This window comes from Colletes latitarsis, chromosome 4 (assembly GCF_051014445.1).
Source record: "Colletes latitarsis isolate SP2378_abdomen chromosome 4, iyColLati1, whole genome shotgun sequence".
NCBI lineage: Eukaryota > Metazoa > Arthropoda > Insecta > Hymenoptera > Colletidae > Colletes > Colletes latitarsis.
The window spans coordinates 33,113,269-33,129,248 of NC_135137.1; the positions used below are offsets into that span (position 1 = coordinate 33,113,269).

Genomic DNA, 15,980 nt, shown 5'->3' on the forward strand with positions numbered 1-15,980 from the left:
TGATATTTAATCTGTATAAATTTTGTTCTATTACACTCTTGTATACTATGCATCTGTGACTGTTCTCTGTTCTATTGTAACTTGTCACTGAATTCTGTTCTGTAACTTTTCAATGTTTTTGTGTAACTTGTAAATGTTCCGATACTGTCACAGCCAACGTCGAAAAGTCGATAAAATCATGGAGATGATCGAAGTAGATCGATGGGGCTAAAGATCGACCATAAAACTGTTTTAAACCATTTGCATAAAGCTGGATTCAAAAAGAAGCTCTATGCTTGGGTGCCACGCGAATTGATAAATCGAATTTCCATCTGCGAAGCCTTAGCCAAACAAAACGGTACATATTCGACCCAAGTCGCATGATCCGAACCATATTAAACAATCGTGAAAATAATGGATATCTTTTCCGCCAACCTAATATATACTTCGAACGAACAAGAACTAAGCTGTTAAATAAAACAGACAAAAATCAAGAAATTGAGAAAAAGTGATCCAAGTCATTAACGTTACTATAATTTAAACAAAAAAATGGCGCATAATTTCTCTGGACTTTCAGAGCAAAGCAGCGAGACTTGTATTTTTCTACGACAGGAAAAAGTTTCGTTACGGCTGCGAGCGTAATTGCATTCTTGTTCGGAGACGGAAAGTAATTTCACTATGAGAGGGTTTAACGGGCGAGTATTAATCAAATGGTAAACGAGAATGATTTCAGTGTCTCCGGGACATGTCGCCATCGCACGGTAACGCGTTTTCCTTTCGAGTCGCGAGCCCTTTGCCCCCGACGTTCGCAAATATTGAAGTTATCCCCGGAAATAAGTAGAACGGCCAGTTTCTACGCTCTATTTTACGAATGGAAATGGACCCTCGTCGGTGAAAGCAGTTGTCCAGCCTTTCCCGGAGATCTCAAACAAGATATCACCGAAAGCTTTGAGCGCAACGCCATTACTAACGGCGACGAAAACACCTTTGGCCATTCTTCTCGGAAATCTCTCGAGCGGATCCCATTATTTCTGCGCATTTCCTTGCCGGGGCTCTTTCACCGTCGGGGCCTCATTTTTAGGGCGCTGTTTCGTTTCGCGAATTAATTTAGTTTCATAATTCCTCGAGACTTTTCGCCCTATACTTTACCGGAAGCGCGCGGAAGTAACTCGAGGACGCTTCATTGACTCGCGGACAATGGAATCGTATCTCGAAGATCCATTGTTTTCCACGTTTATTGTTGCCCCGTTGTCTGTCATTCTTACGCCGGTGTTCCTTAATTGTATGCCGTATTGTCGCACTCGGCATATAGGAATGGCTACTCGATACACTGGCAAAGTTTATGAACGAGTGGTACCGGTGGTTCCACGTTAGAATTCCCATTGAGAATCGAAATTTTAAATTACCGTACGTTTTCGAGCTCCTATCGTCGATATAATTGCTACGATTTATGCACTTCAAAGTTCTCTTCGAATCTTGGGAACAACTTCCATTTTTACTGCAGAACCGAAATGATTTACGGTGCATTCTTCGTGTTCTTCGAACCACTGGAGATGTATCCAGTATCTGTTTTACGTTTGCGATATGTACGTGGCAGTAACTTGTTTTTACAACGAGATCTATTACCATGCCACTGTAATATCGTCGGATATATTCAAATTCGACGGAGACCATTTTTAATATTTTCTACTGATTGAAAATATTCAATTTCGGTGTAAAATTGACAGAAATTGACGTTTCTTTCTAAGTTTGCTGGTGTAATTGCCGATATAATTGCTACAATTTATTCACTTCAAAGTTCTCTTTGGATCTTGGGAACAACTTCCATTTTTACTGGAGAACCGAAATGATTTACGGTGCATTCTTCGTGTTCTTCGAACCACTGGAGATGTATCCAGTATCTGTTTTACGTTTGCGATATGTACGTGACAGTAACTTGTTTTTACAACGAGATCTATTACTATGCCACTGTAATATCGTCGGATATATTCAAATTCGACGAAGACTATTTTTAATATTTTCTATCGATTGAAAATTGACAGAAAGTGACATTTTTTTCTAAGTTTGCTGGTAAACTTGGCAATAAAGCTTGCTCAACGGAGCAACTAACTGCCTTAGGCGCGATTCGATGTCGGAAGTGATCGATATAAACCGCATTCCTCGAATATTAATTAATCGGTATAGCTGCCTGCGCGAGGAAACTATTTTCCCTTAATAATAGCCAAGATTGTGCTTGAAACACGAGACTTTGATAGTAAATTCGATAGCTGAGTGGGATCGGTTACGCAAGGTTTAAATCAAGTTATATAGTTACTTAGTAATTTCTTGAACAAACTATCCTTAATAGAATGCAATATTTGTACAAAAACATTTAACGTCCAACGATCGATTCGTAAATTATTTACGGTGGTACTATCAACTGGATCGCCCTATTATTTTTGTTGCACACCGTAAACTATGATTGCCTGCGACATGTTTATGCGTTCGAAGAAATTTACGGGCCCTCCGAGCATTCGCAGAATTCTTACGTTGTCGAGATTACTTATCGCTCAATTAGATTTGTCTAACCGTGCGTCGGGTTCGTAATCTCCATCAATCAAGAATCAGAATGACGACTCATTAAAACAGGAATCGAGATTCCGATTACGCACCGCGTATCGATTGGCATTTATCGATCGAGTTACATTCCGCCGTACCCTTTCTTCGACTCTAGACAGTTCTTTGAACGATCCGGTCCCGCGTACGTGGACATTTTCCAATCCATAACGATCCCTTTCCGTCTACTTCATCGAAGCGAGAGCCCCCCGGGACCGATAACTATGCGCGTTTCGTGCATAACGCGGCGCGACCGATCGGTCCGCGGTCTACGACCGGCGGTCTCGTAATTACACGACCGAATGAACATGCAAGAAGCCGGCGACGACAAGGTGTAGGGTTCTTTCTTGCCGTGGACGAAACGGGAACGAGAAACCAGCGAGAAAATAAAGTGCCCCTGCCGCCGGTCGGAGTCGATATTCATCAAAGTCGGTGATTCAATTAACCGACTAGGATGATTTCTGGAGGGCATTTCCGTCGGTGCACCCTACGGGAGATGGGAGACATCGATAGAAGGGAAACCTCGGGGACAGGGTGAAAGAATATATCCGCCTCGATCGGCGGAAAATCTTCCACGCGAATCAGATACGAGTAATTGTCCGCTGGGGACTTTGATTTTACGTCTCTTTGTAGTTCATTATTTGGACCCTTTCAGCTTTTTTTTTAAAGGGATTTTTGGTAGGAAGTTTGATCCCTTAGATAATATTTTAATTTGTTACGAAGTTTGATATCATATTTTTGAAAATATATGACTTATAAACCAGAATTTATTTGGACACGATGTCACCTAAGCTCAGAACACACTACTCGACTCAGGAGTAGCTATATGAATATACAGGGTGGTCTAGGGAAAATTTTAAGAGGAGATTCTAGAGACCAAAGTAAGACGACAATCAATAATATCAATTTCTTGATAAACGCTTCGTTAAAAAGTTATTAAAAAATTAAATTCGAAAATTTCAAATCATTCTGGAAAAATTATTTTTGGTTTCGGGGGTCAATTGCAAGCATTTTTGGTCAACAGACATACCCCCGAAATCCTACGCACTTTCGAGAAAAAAATTCTTTACCGAAACTATAATGTCTGACCTTGACATTCCGATTCTCCTGAAATTTCAAAAAGTTTCAAATCATTCTGGAAAAATTATTTTCGATTGCAGGGGCCGATTACATTCATTTTTGGTGAATAGACATGCCGTCAAAATCCTACCCACTTTCTAGAAAAAAATTCGAGTAAGTGCTGAAAATTTTAGGTGAAAAAAAAGACTTTCGAATCGTCTTGGAAAAATTATTTTTAGTTGCAGGGATCAATTGTAAGCATTTTTGGTCAACAGATATACCCCCGAAATCCTACTCAGTTTCGAGAAAAAAATTCCTTACCGAAAATATAATCTGAGGCCTGAAATGGTTCCCCGAAATTCCATGCAAATCTTTAAAACATCATAACTTCTGAACGGATTGGCCGATTTTAATGTTTAAAAAAGCAAACTACGCGTATTTTGGTGAAGTATATGTACAAATCGCAAAAATATTCGAAAAGTTGGTCCACGACCTCGCAAAATGAGAAAAACCCCATAAAAATGGTCCAATTTTCAAACAGCCATAACTCCTACAATAGTGAATATATTTCAATGAAACTTTTTTCTGAAGTAGATCTCATGGGTACCTATAAGAAAGTACAAGACAACTTTTCTGTAGGGCGTCAAACAAAATTATTAAAAATCAAAAACGAATTTTTAAGAAAAATCGACAGGGGGTAGGTGCCTAAATTTTTCGACGAAAAAAAAAAATTTCAAATCGTGCTAAAAAAAATATTTTTGGCTACAGGGGTCAATTACAATCATTTTTGGTCAATAGACATAACCCCGAAATCTTACCCACTTTCTAGAAAAAAATTCGAGAAGATGTGAAATTTTTCGACAAAATTAAAAAATCTCAAATCGTTCTAGAAAAATAATTTTCGTTTTCCGGGGTCAAATACAATCATTTTTGGTGAATGGATATACCACAGAAATCCTGCTCATTTTCGAGAAAAAAATTCAGTACGGTCGGAACTTTAAACGTTAATAACTTTTTAACGTAGCCTCCATCAATAAATTGGTATTCTTGATTTTCGTCTTATTTTGGCCTCTAGAATCTCGCACTAAAGTCAGGGGTGGCCAAACACCCTGTATATTTTAAAGTTACTGAAGATATCTCAGCATATTTACTTTCTTTAAATTTGCACTTCTCAACAGGTTTAACCCTAGGTTAAGAAAAAAAAAGGTTTTTTTTCTGCATAACTTTGCAAGGTAATTTAACTAATTTCAGTCCTTTACACCATACGAGACCATAGGAAGTTGTGACATTATATTAAAAAGTAAATTTTTGTATCCTGAGAAAAAACTTGAAGTTTCTTCCTTTTTCCGATAAACTCTTCGTTTGTTAGGACTCGATGCGTTCTTTGCAGCGTGTATCGAGATTGTTGCTTTGTATAGGGTAATGGATCGATGCACAAAACCTATGCAACAACGTAATAGTAAATAAGGGCGGGGCGTGGAGAAGGAGTTGCACAAAAAAGGGACGCGCGACTTATGTATTCGAAGATTGCAGGATGGGAGTAGCTTCGTGCGTGCGAGCATCCGGCTGACGGAATGCGTGTTATGGAACGATTTACTTAATACGTTGCGAATAAATTGTGAATGTATTCCTTATACGCGCATAACTTCATAAAAAGGAGATGTTATACACGGGGAGAACGACGATTACTCGCGTCGCGCCGCGTGTAAAGGATGTGAATTACATTACGAATTGAATTTACAGAATTTGTAACCCCCGTGTTGACGAATATGTAACTGCAAGAACTTTCGTGCACAAACAGTTTGCATGCGATTACGAATTTTCTACACGGAACGAATAACGATAGAAAAACATTAAACAGGATAATTATTGCAGAATATAGGAACGATGAATTTTCTAATGTAAATTTATCGTAATTTGTAATTTTTTCCAGCGGAACTCGGGGATTACGATCCAAGGCGGCATTCCTTGGGCTATGTGACTGAATTTCGATTCTTAGCCAATCAAACTACGGAACTGGAGAACCGCATAGTGGAACTTCACAAAACTCTCGTGTAAGTATTTCGTACAAACTATTTTGTTGTCTATATTCGTATCGATCGTAGTAATTTAAAAAATAACAAATGACACCCTTTTCAGAGGACAATTACCCTCCGCGGCGGAGCTGAATTACCTGGACAAGGTGAAATGGCTCGAAATGTATGGGGTCGATTTGCACCCTGTCTTGGTAACTATCCACTTTTCGTACTTAAAAAAAAGAATCTATTTCGGATAATTCGTGAAAACCCTGTAATCTTGGTTCGCAGGGCGAAGATAGCGTGGAGTACTTTTTGGGTTTGACGCCCAGCGGGATAATATTGTTGCGCAACAAGACCAAAGTGGGAAATTACTACTGGCCTCGGATCAACAAAATCTATTATAAGGTAGGTAATCATCAGACTGCTGACCTTTATACAAATTCATACTTTTATTAATAAAATTAATGAAATGGATGCTTCGTAGTTGCCTCGACCCCTAAAAATAATAATTCGTATCTTACTTTAAGTATTTCTTATATTTTGACATATTCACGCTAGAACTAACGAATTGACTCATTCGTAATTTCTAATAAAAATTGCTACAAAACTCTTGATAGTTTTCTATATGGTAATGAATAAACATTTATTTCCACTGCATTATACAGGGTGTTCGGCCAACCCTGGGAAAAATTTTAATGGGAGATTCTAGAGGCCAAAATAAGACGAAAATCAAGAATACTAATTTGTTAATTGAGGCTTCGTTAAAAAGTTATTAACGTTTAAAGTTCCGTCTGTAAAACGGGAATCTGCGCACAGCTGCGTGCATGCAATAGTGGTTCTCATTCAGCGTGGGCAGATCGCCGTTCTACAAGCGGAACTTTAAACGTTAATAACTATTTAACGAAGCCTCAATCAACAAATTGCTATTCTTGATTTTCGTCTTATTTTAGCTTCTAGAATTCCCCATTAAAATTTTTCCCAGAGGTGGCAGAATACCCTGTATATTTCTCCAACTATCTATCGTTACAATATCTTGAGTACAAATAAATACACAATAATTGTTCCAGCGTTAAGTGCATTCTGTAGTCTTTTGGGAATCAAAATTCCCCGTAAATGCATAAACACTCGCAGTCTGGTAATCCTCGACGTAATTTTCGAGAATGTATTACCCAAAAATGCCTCCTTAATAGCAAGCAACGTATATTAAAATATTCTTACGCTATTTTCCAGGGTAGATACTTCATGCTGAGGGTCAGCGAGAAGAACTCCGAGGAAAGGACGCACGGTTTCGAGACGCCGTCGAAAGGAGCGTGCAGACACCTCTGGAAATGTTGTCTGGAGCACCAGGCGTTCTTCCGTCTGATGGCCACCGGGCCGCCGCCTCTGAGTCCTTACTCTCGTTTCCGGTCGTACAGCCCTCCGTCCGGCTCGGAGAAGCACACGGTGATCAGACGGAATCCGCCGCCGATTTTCCAGAGAACTCCCAGCCGTAGAGCGCAACGACGTGTGGTGGAGGGCCAGGAAATGGTTGGGCCTTTCGTGGAAACACCTGCCGCCGTGAATCCGAATCCGTGCAACAATCCAACGAGCGGGAACGTTTTGTGCAGCACGCAGAACGCGAGGCAGGTGAACAGCTCGAGCCCTAGGAGCACCAGGAGCGCGCCTTGGACCCAGAGCCAACCGCGGGGCCTTTATACTTCGTCTAGTCCTCGGTCCGTCCGCTCCGCGGGAACGGCACCGGCAGTACGTTTCCCAAACTTCTAATTAATTAGAATACATCTCTATATATTTAACCCATTCACAGTTAATTACGTACTCTTCGTTACGAGTTCAGATTGGTTGCAATTGGTCACGGAATAACTTTATAACCATTCGAGTTAGGAATCGTTAGAAAGGATGAACGAAAATATTATCAAGAATACCAATTTGTTGATTGAGACTTCGTTTAAAAGTTATTGACGTTTAAAGTTCCATATCAAACGGAAAATTTTTCGACGGAAAAAAAAATTTCAAATCGTTCTAAAAAAAATTATTTTTAGCTAAGGGGGTTAATTACAATCACTTTTGGTCGTTACACGTACCCCCGAATTTCTACTCACTTTCGAAAAAAAAATTCGAGTTCTTAATTTTTCGATGAAATTAAAAAATTTCAAATCGTTCTGAAAAAATTATTTTCAGTTGTGGGGGTCCATTACAATTATTTTTAGTGAACAGACATACCCCCGAAATGCTACGTACTTTCGAGAAAAAAATTCGCGTAGGGAGACAAATTTTATTAATAATTTTGTTAGTAACTTTTTAACGAAGCTTCAATCAAGAGATTGGTATTCTTGATTTTCGTCTTATTTTGGCCTCCAGAATCTCTTATTCCATTTCAGTTGTATATCTATAATTGAGGATCGTTAGATTTTGTGAAATTCCACGCTTTAAATTTACCTGACAGTGAATGGGTTGATATACTATTTTATTTAGAACTCTGCACAGGTCTTCGTATTTTATATCCGAGCTTCTTCACGCCAGGGTTGTTAATACGAATTTTCGCGTACCGATAAAGTATCTGAATGTTCGTAGTAAACTGTAAATTGAGTAAAACATCTCGAACGAAACAGTTTATCTCTTCTGAACAAGTCAATCATCTACCCATAAACTTTAACTTCCCATTTAAACTCTATTAACATTTTCTTTTAAGTCATTCGAGCCGCGCGAGGATATTTTCTTTCGCGGTAGAAATTACTTTCTCATATTAATTATAGTTTCTCCGGGCTGCAGATATTAGTTAAACAGGATACTCATTCGACCAAACCAGGTGTTCGCCATCTGGTTATATTTCGCATAACCGTCTGCGTAGTCGGTTAACTGGATTCCAGCCATGATTTTTTGTGCATGGATTGTCGTAATTCAACTACTCTCCACCATGCGTTACGGCCTTTCGCAAAAAGTTCTTCTTCGTCTGCGTTAACTTTAGTCCTTTTGGCTTCTTCGCTACCTTAACATTGCTTCTAATTATTCTATATATCTTAGAAATTTAGCATATTATATAAAAATACTGTACGATGTAAAGATGCATTTTTAACTAATCTTATCCGGTTGCTCTAGAGACACTATAAGTTAATTGCACGCTAATAAAATTTAAGTTCCCAAGGACCCTAAACGACCCCGAGAGTCAGACTCGAGTCATCCTAGGGTTAATCACTACACAACGTTGCGTTCGAAGAGTATATGTGAAACTAGACTTCCGTCCTTCTGAATCTTTCTCATGCTATGCTTATGTTGTCCAATTAACTGCTAATTGTCACGCAAATTTTGTAACCCACTGAGCTAAATTGTTATTTTACATGATTGTCGGTTCGGAGGATCTATATGAAAGAAAACTTTTGCGTAGACCTAGTAATAATATTTATCGCGAGGCTATACTTTGGTTTTGTTGATATTTATTAGATAGTTATAGTTAAGTGATTACTCGTTCGATTTTTAGCTCTTAAGCAGGCTCCAGCGAAGGAGCAGCTCCGTGGAGAGCCAAAGTTCAGGGGACAGTCACAGCCGCGGTGGTCATCGTAGAAGAAGTCATAGTCATAGTCATCGAAGACATAGTCGCCACTCTGATTGCGAATCCGAGCTTTCGAGAGGCTCGGACACCAGGTCAGGCCACCGCAAGCACCGCAGGAAGCACAGAAGTTCCCGGTCTTCTAGGTACAGTTACCAATAATCATCCTTTAAAGGACAATATTTAACAATTACCATTTTTGGTACTCGTCGGAAAAATAAAATTTTTCATAGCATCTGTAAATCGTAAGAAATCGGGAAACATTTAATTGACACGCGATGGAAAATTAATTCAAGAAGATCATAGCGATAGAAGCAGAGTCTAATATATTTATTAAATGTTTCGATGTTCTGGTTCTCTTTGTTATAGAAAAAATTCAATTAACCTACATGATTAAATGAATAAGAATATTCTATTATATCGATTGTTCTCACACGAATATGCTACTTTTTTTTATCTATTTAATTATGTAAGTTAATTAAATCTCTTGTATATTGAAAATAATCCCAAAGAATGAAATGTAACGTTTAATAAATATATCAAACTTTGCTTGTACGATCTACTTTGATTAATCTTTATAGAAATATTATATATAGCAACTGTGATGGGAAAATTATAATAAGTATGCCTAAAGGTCGGAGTGTTTTAACAATCGCCTGATTCACATGTTCAATCCTCGTTTCTTTGTACAACGGTCTATTTCCGAAGCAATTATTCGGGAAATCATTCAGAAAGTAGGAAATCTAGCAAAACGGAGAAATCACAAAATTGCTGTTACTTAGAAAATAACATGCGTTAATTCGATGATTAAGTTACACTCATCGTACTCTGATATTTAGAGTTTGTCACGATTATTTAAAACTATTTCTCTCTCGACGAGCACCAGTGGTGGTAATTTTGGGGCATTGTTCTTCCAAACAATAAATATATCCTCATCGCGGAGGGAGTTTAAACAATACCATTCGATTTAATCGACCTCGTTGCATCTTCCGCCGTGCATCAAGTCGATTGACCGTCTTAGATGCGCGTTCCGGCTTAATTGGTAATTAATTGGAGTAATAAAGGCTCCTTAGACGGTCATGTGAAAACGAAACAACTCGCTAGAATGTCTTGGCTGGGTTCATCGACCGTGAGGACGGGAAAGAAGCCCTCGTACTCATTATACTCTCACGGTAGGGTACATAAACTGCGTAAAGGTGATAATTATTTTAATGACGACGCGCTCGGGAAGTATCAACCGCTGGCAACGAAATCTCCTGATGATGCTTTCGCATTATTCAATGAAAAATGAATGCGTGAGGACCGGTCCCGTAATCACGGCTTGACAAACGCGTACGATTCAAATCTAATTTATCACTGTGACGCGTATAATGCTCGCCGGTGTTCCCCGAATTAAACTACACTCTAGACCGTAATGCTCGTTACTACGTTTGTACGTAAACCTTTTCAGACACGAATTGGTGGACTCCGAACCGCAATGGAGGGAAGCGCAGAAGCGGAAGGGCGAAGGAGTCCAACGAGCTGTCGTAAGTTCGAATAAACAACGTGATTTCGTGCATTCAATTTTTATAAGGACTCCCGGCACATTCAGAAATCTTCCTCGCTTTATACTCTTTTCTTGTTTTTTTTTTCGTAACACGTAATTAAAGTGAATACGATACTGTGATAGGTGAGCCACACAGAACCTAGACGGAGGCATAGGAGCAGGCACCGGAGTCCTTCTCAGAAACAACCACTGCCAGACGAGCTTAGGAAGTACGTTTCATTGAACAATATCTTTTGAGGACTCGAGACCTTGATAAGAAAATTGTAGTTAGTTTTAAAGAGAAAAACATTTAAACATTGTCTGATCGATCGAGGAAAAATTGGGACCAAGATATAAAAAATGATTTAATTACCAAATTGAAAAGAATTTATTTGGCACGGTCCCTGTAAAGATCATGTCTCGTGCATAGCAACGTAAGGATTAAGGTAACGGTTAATTTTCCAGACATTTGGAGTTTGGATTAATCGACACAACGGGAATGAGCGAGCAGCAACGACGAGAGATACCATATACGGTGGTTCAGTCGCAAACTGTACAGCAATGTCCCCTACAGTCTAGCAATTCCCGATTGGATGACGCAGACTCGTCGTCCCTGCCTAGGTACGATGATCTCAAGGCGGCCTGCAACATCCACAACCATCCTCCGCAACTGGAGGATGAGACGGGATCCGTAGTCATTGTTTAAAATCCCCTTTGCATGTGTTTTTTTTTTTTTTTTTTTATTTATTCAGAGCATGTACATTATCTACTATAAGCATGCCCCCTATTATTTATTTCGAAGCATGACAGATCCTTAATAAATCGATGAGATTAACAGCTTGTCGCACCTGTTTATTTATGTCCTGGCTGGCACCTACTGATCGCTTTCTGCTACTCCATGGAAGTGCGTTGTTGTTCCGTGGAATTACCATCCTCGGAATTGTAGTATTTGTTCGTTGTGTGTCTCGTTGAACAGTTTTCTTTGTGTATTGTGTGTTTTTTTTGCATCGTGTACTCGTCGAACATATGTCGGTATTTGGGAGTGTCGAGATTACTGGTGTATTGTCGTTGTTAAAAAGATCGTTTAAAATTCTCACGAACGCTCTCGAATCCCCCTTTAGGTGTTCGGTGTATCGTTAGGATACCGTAAACTTTTAAATATATTGGCGTACGTGAAATTAATCGACGGATGATACAGTTGTTGGCGTGATTATTAATGTTATATCGTTACGAATAAAAGATATGTGTATCGCTAAGGAATGCAACATAGCTCGTAGTATGTATTAACCGCATTTGTTCGTTTTGGTAAACTAAAATATATATATGTACATGCATCGATGTCGGAATGGTGCCCGATCTGGGATGATCGTTAAGTTTGGAGTGATATCGAAGACTGTCAAGGACTCACTTTCAGAACGATCGGATCCGTTGGCAAAAGAAACAGAAGAATGATACAGCATTGTCGCGACGGAAGTTATAATTTGCCGCCGACGAGGCCAAGCCAAGTCGAGACAAAGTACTACGACGGTAGTAGGACTGAGTGCAATATGAGGAAGGACTTTTATTATACACGAAACAACAGAATATTGATAGGCAGTAACGTGGACAGTGGCCTCGGGGAAAGCACACCGCAGGAATTTTCAAGCTGCTGCTCAAGCTCTGCCGACAGCGCTAAACCTACCCGAGTAGTACGTATTCTTTTCGCTTGCTCTTTTACAACGTCACTTAGCCGTTCAGTCAATTTGGTTTCAAGCGTGATTCGATACTTTCTGCGCGCATACGAGACTTTGGTGGACGATCATTTTTGCAAAAAGTAAAACAGTACCACCAGAGAGTAATGGGTAACACTTTTGCTTCAAGTAGTTCAAGCTTTTCGCTTTTAAAAGACGACGAAGGATCAACTAACAAGGAGAGGTCGTACGAGAGAGATTCCATTCGAATATTTTTCTGGTAACTCCAAAGCGAAAGAAAACACGTGGAATCACCGGGAAAAGTTTGGGTAAAATCGACGAACACACGGGCGCGACCTATCCTTGGAAGTAACGTAGGGTTTTTTTTTTATGGCAATAAAGGATTCTTACAACAATGTATCCCAGATGAAATTGTCTTTATTAAATGATGCACTTACAATGTGGAAGTCTTTTAGAAATACTAAAACGCTTTTTACAAATACATGTGGTTAAGGTATACTATTTCTTTCTCCGGTAGTTACAGCATTTTGTTACGTTATTTTTTGTTATCCTTCGGTGTTAAATTATTTTTCCCCGTTAAGAAGTAATAAATGCAAGATCGATATAACGAAATGCTGTTCCTAGAATGTAGTCCGTTGTATCGTACAATCTTCTGCATAGTATATTAGTAAAATAGTTTTGTTTGGTATAGACGCAATTGCAATTAGGGGGAGAGGTACGCTATGAACTGTCTTCAAACCAAGAAATCTACCATCCTGTTGATACTACTCTGGATGCTGTTCTGCAGCCCATTATATCGTAAGTGCTTCTTTTCATTGCTTTGTGCTTCTCTCTTGTAATAATATCGAGTAAGAAATTGATTAAACTTAAGGGCAACAATTAAGTATCGCTTTATTAATACCTAATACAGTACAGTAGTGCCCACTTAAGTGTCCGCGATTGTTTAAGTGGGCATGGTTACTTCTCAGAATTCGGCGGAGATAAGGAAAGAGGATAAGTGCGAGTGACATACAATACCTGGCACCCGAAACCACATATACGTATATCGATAACACTTAAGTGGACAAAAATGCGGTCAGTTATGTGGGCACTACTGTATATGCCATTGAGTATTCTTCTTATCATTGAAACAATACAATTACACTTTCCGAATAGTACTAGTATTTTTCACATAAATTACAACAAACTACACTTCCGTTCTCATTTCTTGACAAACTTGTATTTTCGGATAAACGTTTAATCGCGTGTCGATACACTCTGTTTTGCACTGTTTCAGAACTTTAACAAGGAGGCAACGGTACCACCCAAAATGAGCATGAAGCTTTAAATAAATAAAAAATAGACATTTATGCACATATTGTATATTTAAGGAAGTTTTTATACCTCATTCAAATTAAATATCTATAATCCCATCAGTCACTGAATCTTATGAAATGAAACATAAACAATGAATTACACGAGCAGCACTTTTATTCCTTACTTAAAAAGAGTGTCCCTAATCTTATCTAGTCCTTTACTTAGCTCTCTTTAGATGCCATGTGCCTCATCAAGTTTCCTATAAACTTTTCCATCTTCTTTAAGTCCTGTGCTATCTCTGTTTTGTATTGTAAGCACTGCAACAAACGTTACAATTGTATTATTTAAATAAGCCTAAAAATTATAAGGTAAGTTACGTAAGGTTAATATACTTACTGTTCGATTGTCTGTAAGTTTAAGACATAGAATACCTTTATTATGGCAATATTTCATTGTATACCGAGTCTGAAAGAAGAAAATAATAAATTATAAACCAACAATTGTAAAACTGTTTACAAATATAATGCCTGTGCAGATGTAAATGTTTAAGATTACACCTGTAGCCTATTGCTAAAATAAAACCTCACACAATGCTAATTTTCAATACCTTTTATCCTAACTAAGAATTAAATGTTGTTTAGAAAAGTTGTCGAAATAAAATTTTGTCTCAACTCCGAATGAATGACGTGTCATATCGCAATGTCATTCACCTTTCATAACCTATGAAATTGTTTTAAATTACTGACTGAAATATGTTTTCCGAACACCACTGTTAAAAAATACGTAAGATTTTCAATCTACAGAGATGAAAAATATAAAACAACATGCGTGAATTTAATTAAAATTTACCTTCATCGGATTTTGAAGATATAACCTCTCGGCGCCTTTCTCGAACTCTTCCCACGAACTTAAATATGTCATTTCTAATACTAAGAAAAGAATACACAACGTGGAAGATGATGCACCACACCGATATTTCTATTAATAATAACAAATTCAGTTCGACATATTGTAAAAATGATAATAGTTATCACAACACAAAACGTGTTTGATCTTCAATTTCGGAGTAAAGACCAGTAGGGAAGCAGAGATGCCAGATTGAGCACTGGGTGTACTACTCACACTATGCCAGATCACGCGTACGTAAGCTCGTACAGTTTCGGAAAGTTGACAAAGGCAAACTGTAAATAGTTTGTTATTTTCAACAATAGATGGCGCTTATTTTCGACCTCGAACCCTCTGGTGCTAAAACGCCCAAGTTTGTCGTGGGATAGTTCGTTACCTTCAACGCTAGATGGCGTTCATTTATCAACCTCAGGACCTCTGGTGCTAAAACGGCCAAGTTTGTCAAAAAATCCATCTAGCGTGGATGATACGAACTATTCCACGACAAACTTGGGCGTTTTAGCACCAGGGGGCCTGAGGTCGAGAAATAAGTGCCATCTAGCGTTGAGGGTAACGAACTATTCGACGACAAACTTGGGCGTTTTAGCACCAGAGGGTTCGAGGTCGAAAATAAGCGCCATCTATTGTTGAAAATAATGAACTATTCCGCTGCAAACTTGGGCGGCTCTCTCGACTCTCACGCGGCGGTTCGAAACTACTTTGGGCAGCTTCAGAATAATCGACAAAGAGAGTATGTGTCAGTTTGCCTTTGTCGGCTCTCCGAAACTCTACGAGCTCACGAACGCGTGATCTAGCATAGTGTGAGAGAGCACCTTCGGTGCCTTTCTGGCATCTCTGAGAGACTGTTGAAGAAGAGCAGTCAGTTTACCTTTGTCGACTTTCCGAAACACTACAAGCTCACGTACGCGTGATCTTCCATGTGTGAGTAAGGCACCGGGTGCTGAATCTGACATCTATGCAAAACCTCGGAGGGTCGACAAACACAAAATGACATATGCCCTCTTTCTCGTGGGAGTCGAGAGAGAAAGGCTCACACTTCCCTTCTCGCTATTGAGCAATTAATATCCGACCTCCCATCAACAGGTTTCCACTAGCCTCTGCTGACCGCTGCTGACCACTCCTGGAATTTTTGACCACGTATAACGATTACTACTGACGTCTGCCAGCCTCTGCTGGCCTCTACTGACCGCTGCTGATCACTCCTGTTACATCTGACAACGTATAACGATTACGACTGGCTACTGTTAGCCTCTCCCAGCCTCTGCTGGCCTCTGCTGACCACCGCTTATATTTCTGACCACGTATAACGATTACTCCTGACTTCTGCCTGCCTCCGCTGGACTCTGCTAACCGCTACTGACCACTCC

The 15,980-nt window shown here is 39.2% G+C and overlaps 2 protein-coding genes across 3 annotated transcripts in view; one reads left to right on the plus strand and one right to left on the minus strand.

Annotated features, from left to right (window-relative positions):
- Nucleotides 1-13,828, plus strand: part of LOC143340971 (band 4.1-like protein 4) — a 102,254-nt gene extending 88,426 nt beyond the window's left edge. For both annotated transcript variants that reach the window (XM_076763447.1, XM_076763446.1), the window contains 11 exons: nucleotides 5,567-5,687; nucleotides 5,773-5,860; nucleotides 5,940-6,056; nucleotides 6,882-7,394; nucleotides 9,127-9,341; nucleotides 10,646-10,721; nucleotides 10,865-10,950; nucleotides 11,186-11,341; nucleotides 12,135-12,408; nucleotides 13,103-13,209; nucleotides 13,688-13,828. In XM_076763447.1, coding sequence (XP_076619562.1) covers nucleotides 5,567-5,687; nucleotides 5,773-5,860; nucleotides 5,940-6,056; nucleotides 6,882-7,394; nucleotides 9,127-9,341; nucleotides 10,646-10,721; nucleotides 10,865-10,950; nucleotides 11,186-11,341; nucleotides 12,135-12,408; nucleotides 13,103-13,209; nucleotides 13,688-13,724 — 1,790 coding nt within the window. In that variant the 3' untranslated portion in view covers nucleotides 13,725-13,828. The remainder of the gene's footprint in view (nucleotides 1-5,566; nucleotides 5,688-5,772; nucleotides 5,861-5,939; nucleotides 6,057-6,881; nucleotides 7,395-9,126; nucleotides 9,342-10,645; nucleotides 10,722-10,864; nucleotides 10,951-11,185; nucleotides 11,342-12,134; nucleotides 12,409-13,102; nucleotides 13,210-13,687) is intronic.
- Srp9 (signal recognition particle 9) lies at nucleotides 12,809-14,861 on the minus strand. Its single transcript, XM_076763456.1, has 3 exons — nucleotides 14,557-14,861; nucleotides 14,104-14,172; nucleotides 12,809-14,024 (listed from the first exon to the last, which is right to left on the minus strand). The coding sequence occupies exons 1-3, from the start codon at nucleotides 14,626-14,628 to the stop codon at nucleotides 13,929-13,931; spliced, it is 237 nt and encodes a 78-aa protein (XP_076619571.1). The 5' UTR covers nucleotides 14,629-14,861; the 3' UTR covers nucleotides 12,809-13,928.
- Between the last annotated feature and the right edge of the window lie 1,119 nt (nucleotides 14,862-15,980).

What these genes read in the sequence shown, in the direction of transcription:
- Srp9 (XM_076763456.1), bottom strand. Translation starts at nt 14,628, where the DNA reads ATGACATATTTAAGTTCGTGGGAAGAGTTCGAGAAAGGCGCCGAGAGG. An exon ending in ATCTTCAAAATCCGATGAAG is followed by an intron (nt 14,173 to 14,556) that starts GTAAATTTTAAT and finishes TTCTTCTTTCAG; the next exon opens with ACTCGGTATACAATGAAATA. An exon ending in AACTTACAGACAATCGAACA is followed by an intron (nt 14,025 to 14,103) that starts GTAAGTATATTA and finishes CGTTTGTTGCAG; the next exon opens with TGCTTACAATACAAAACAGA.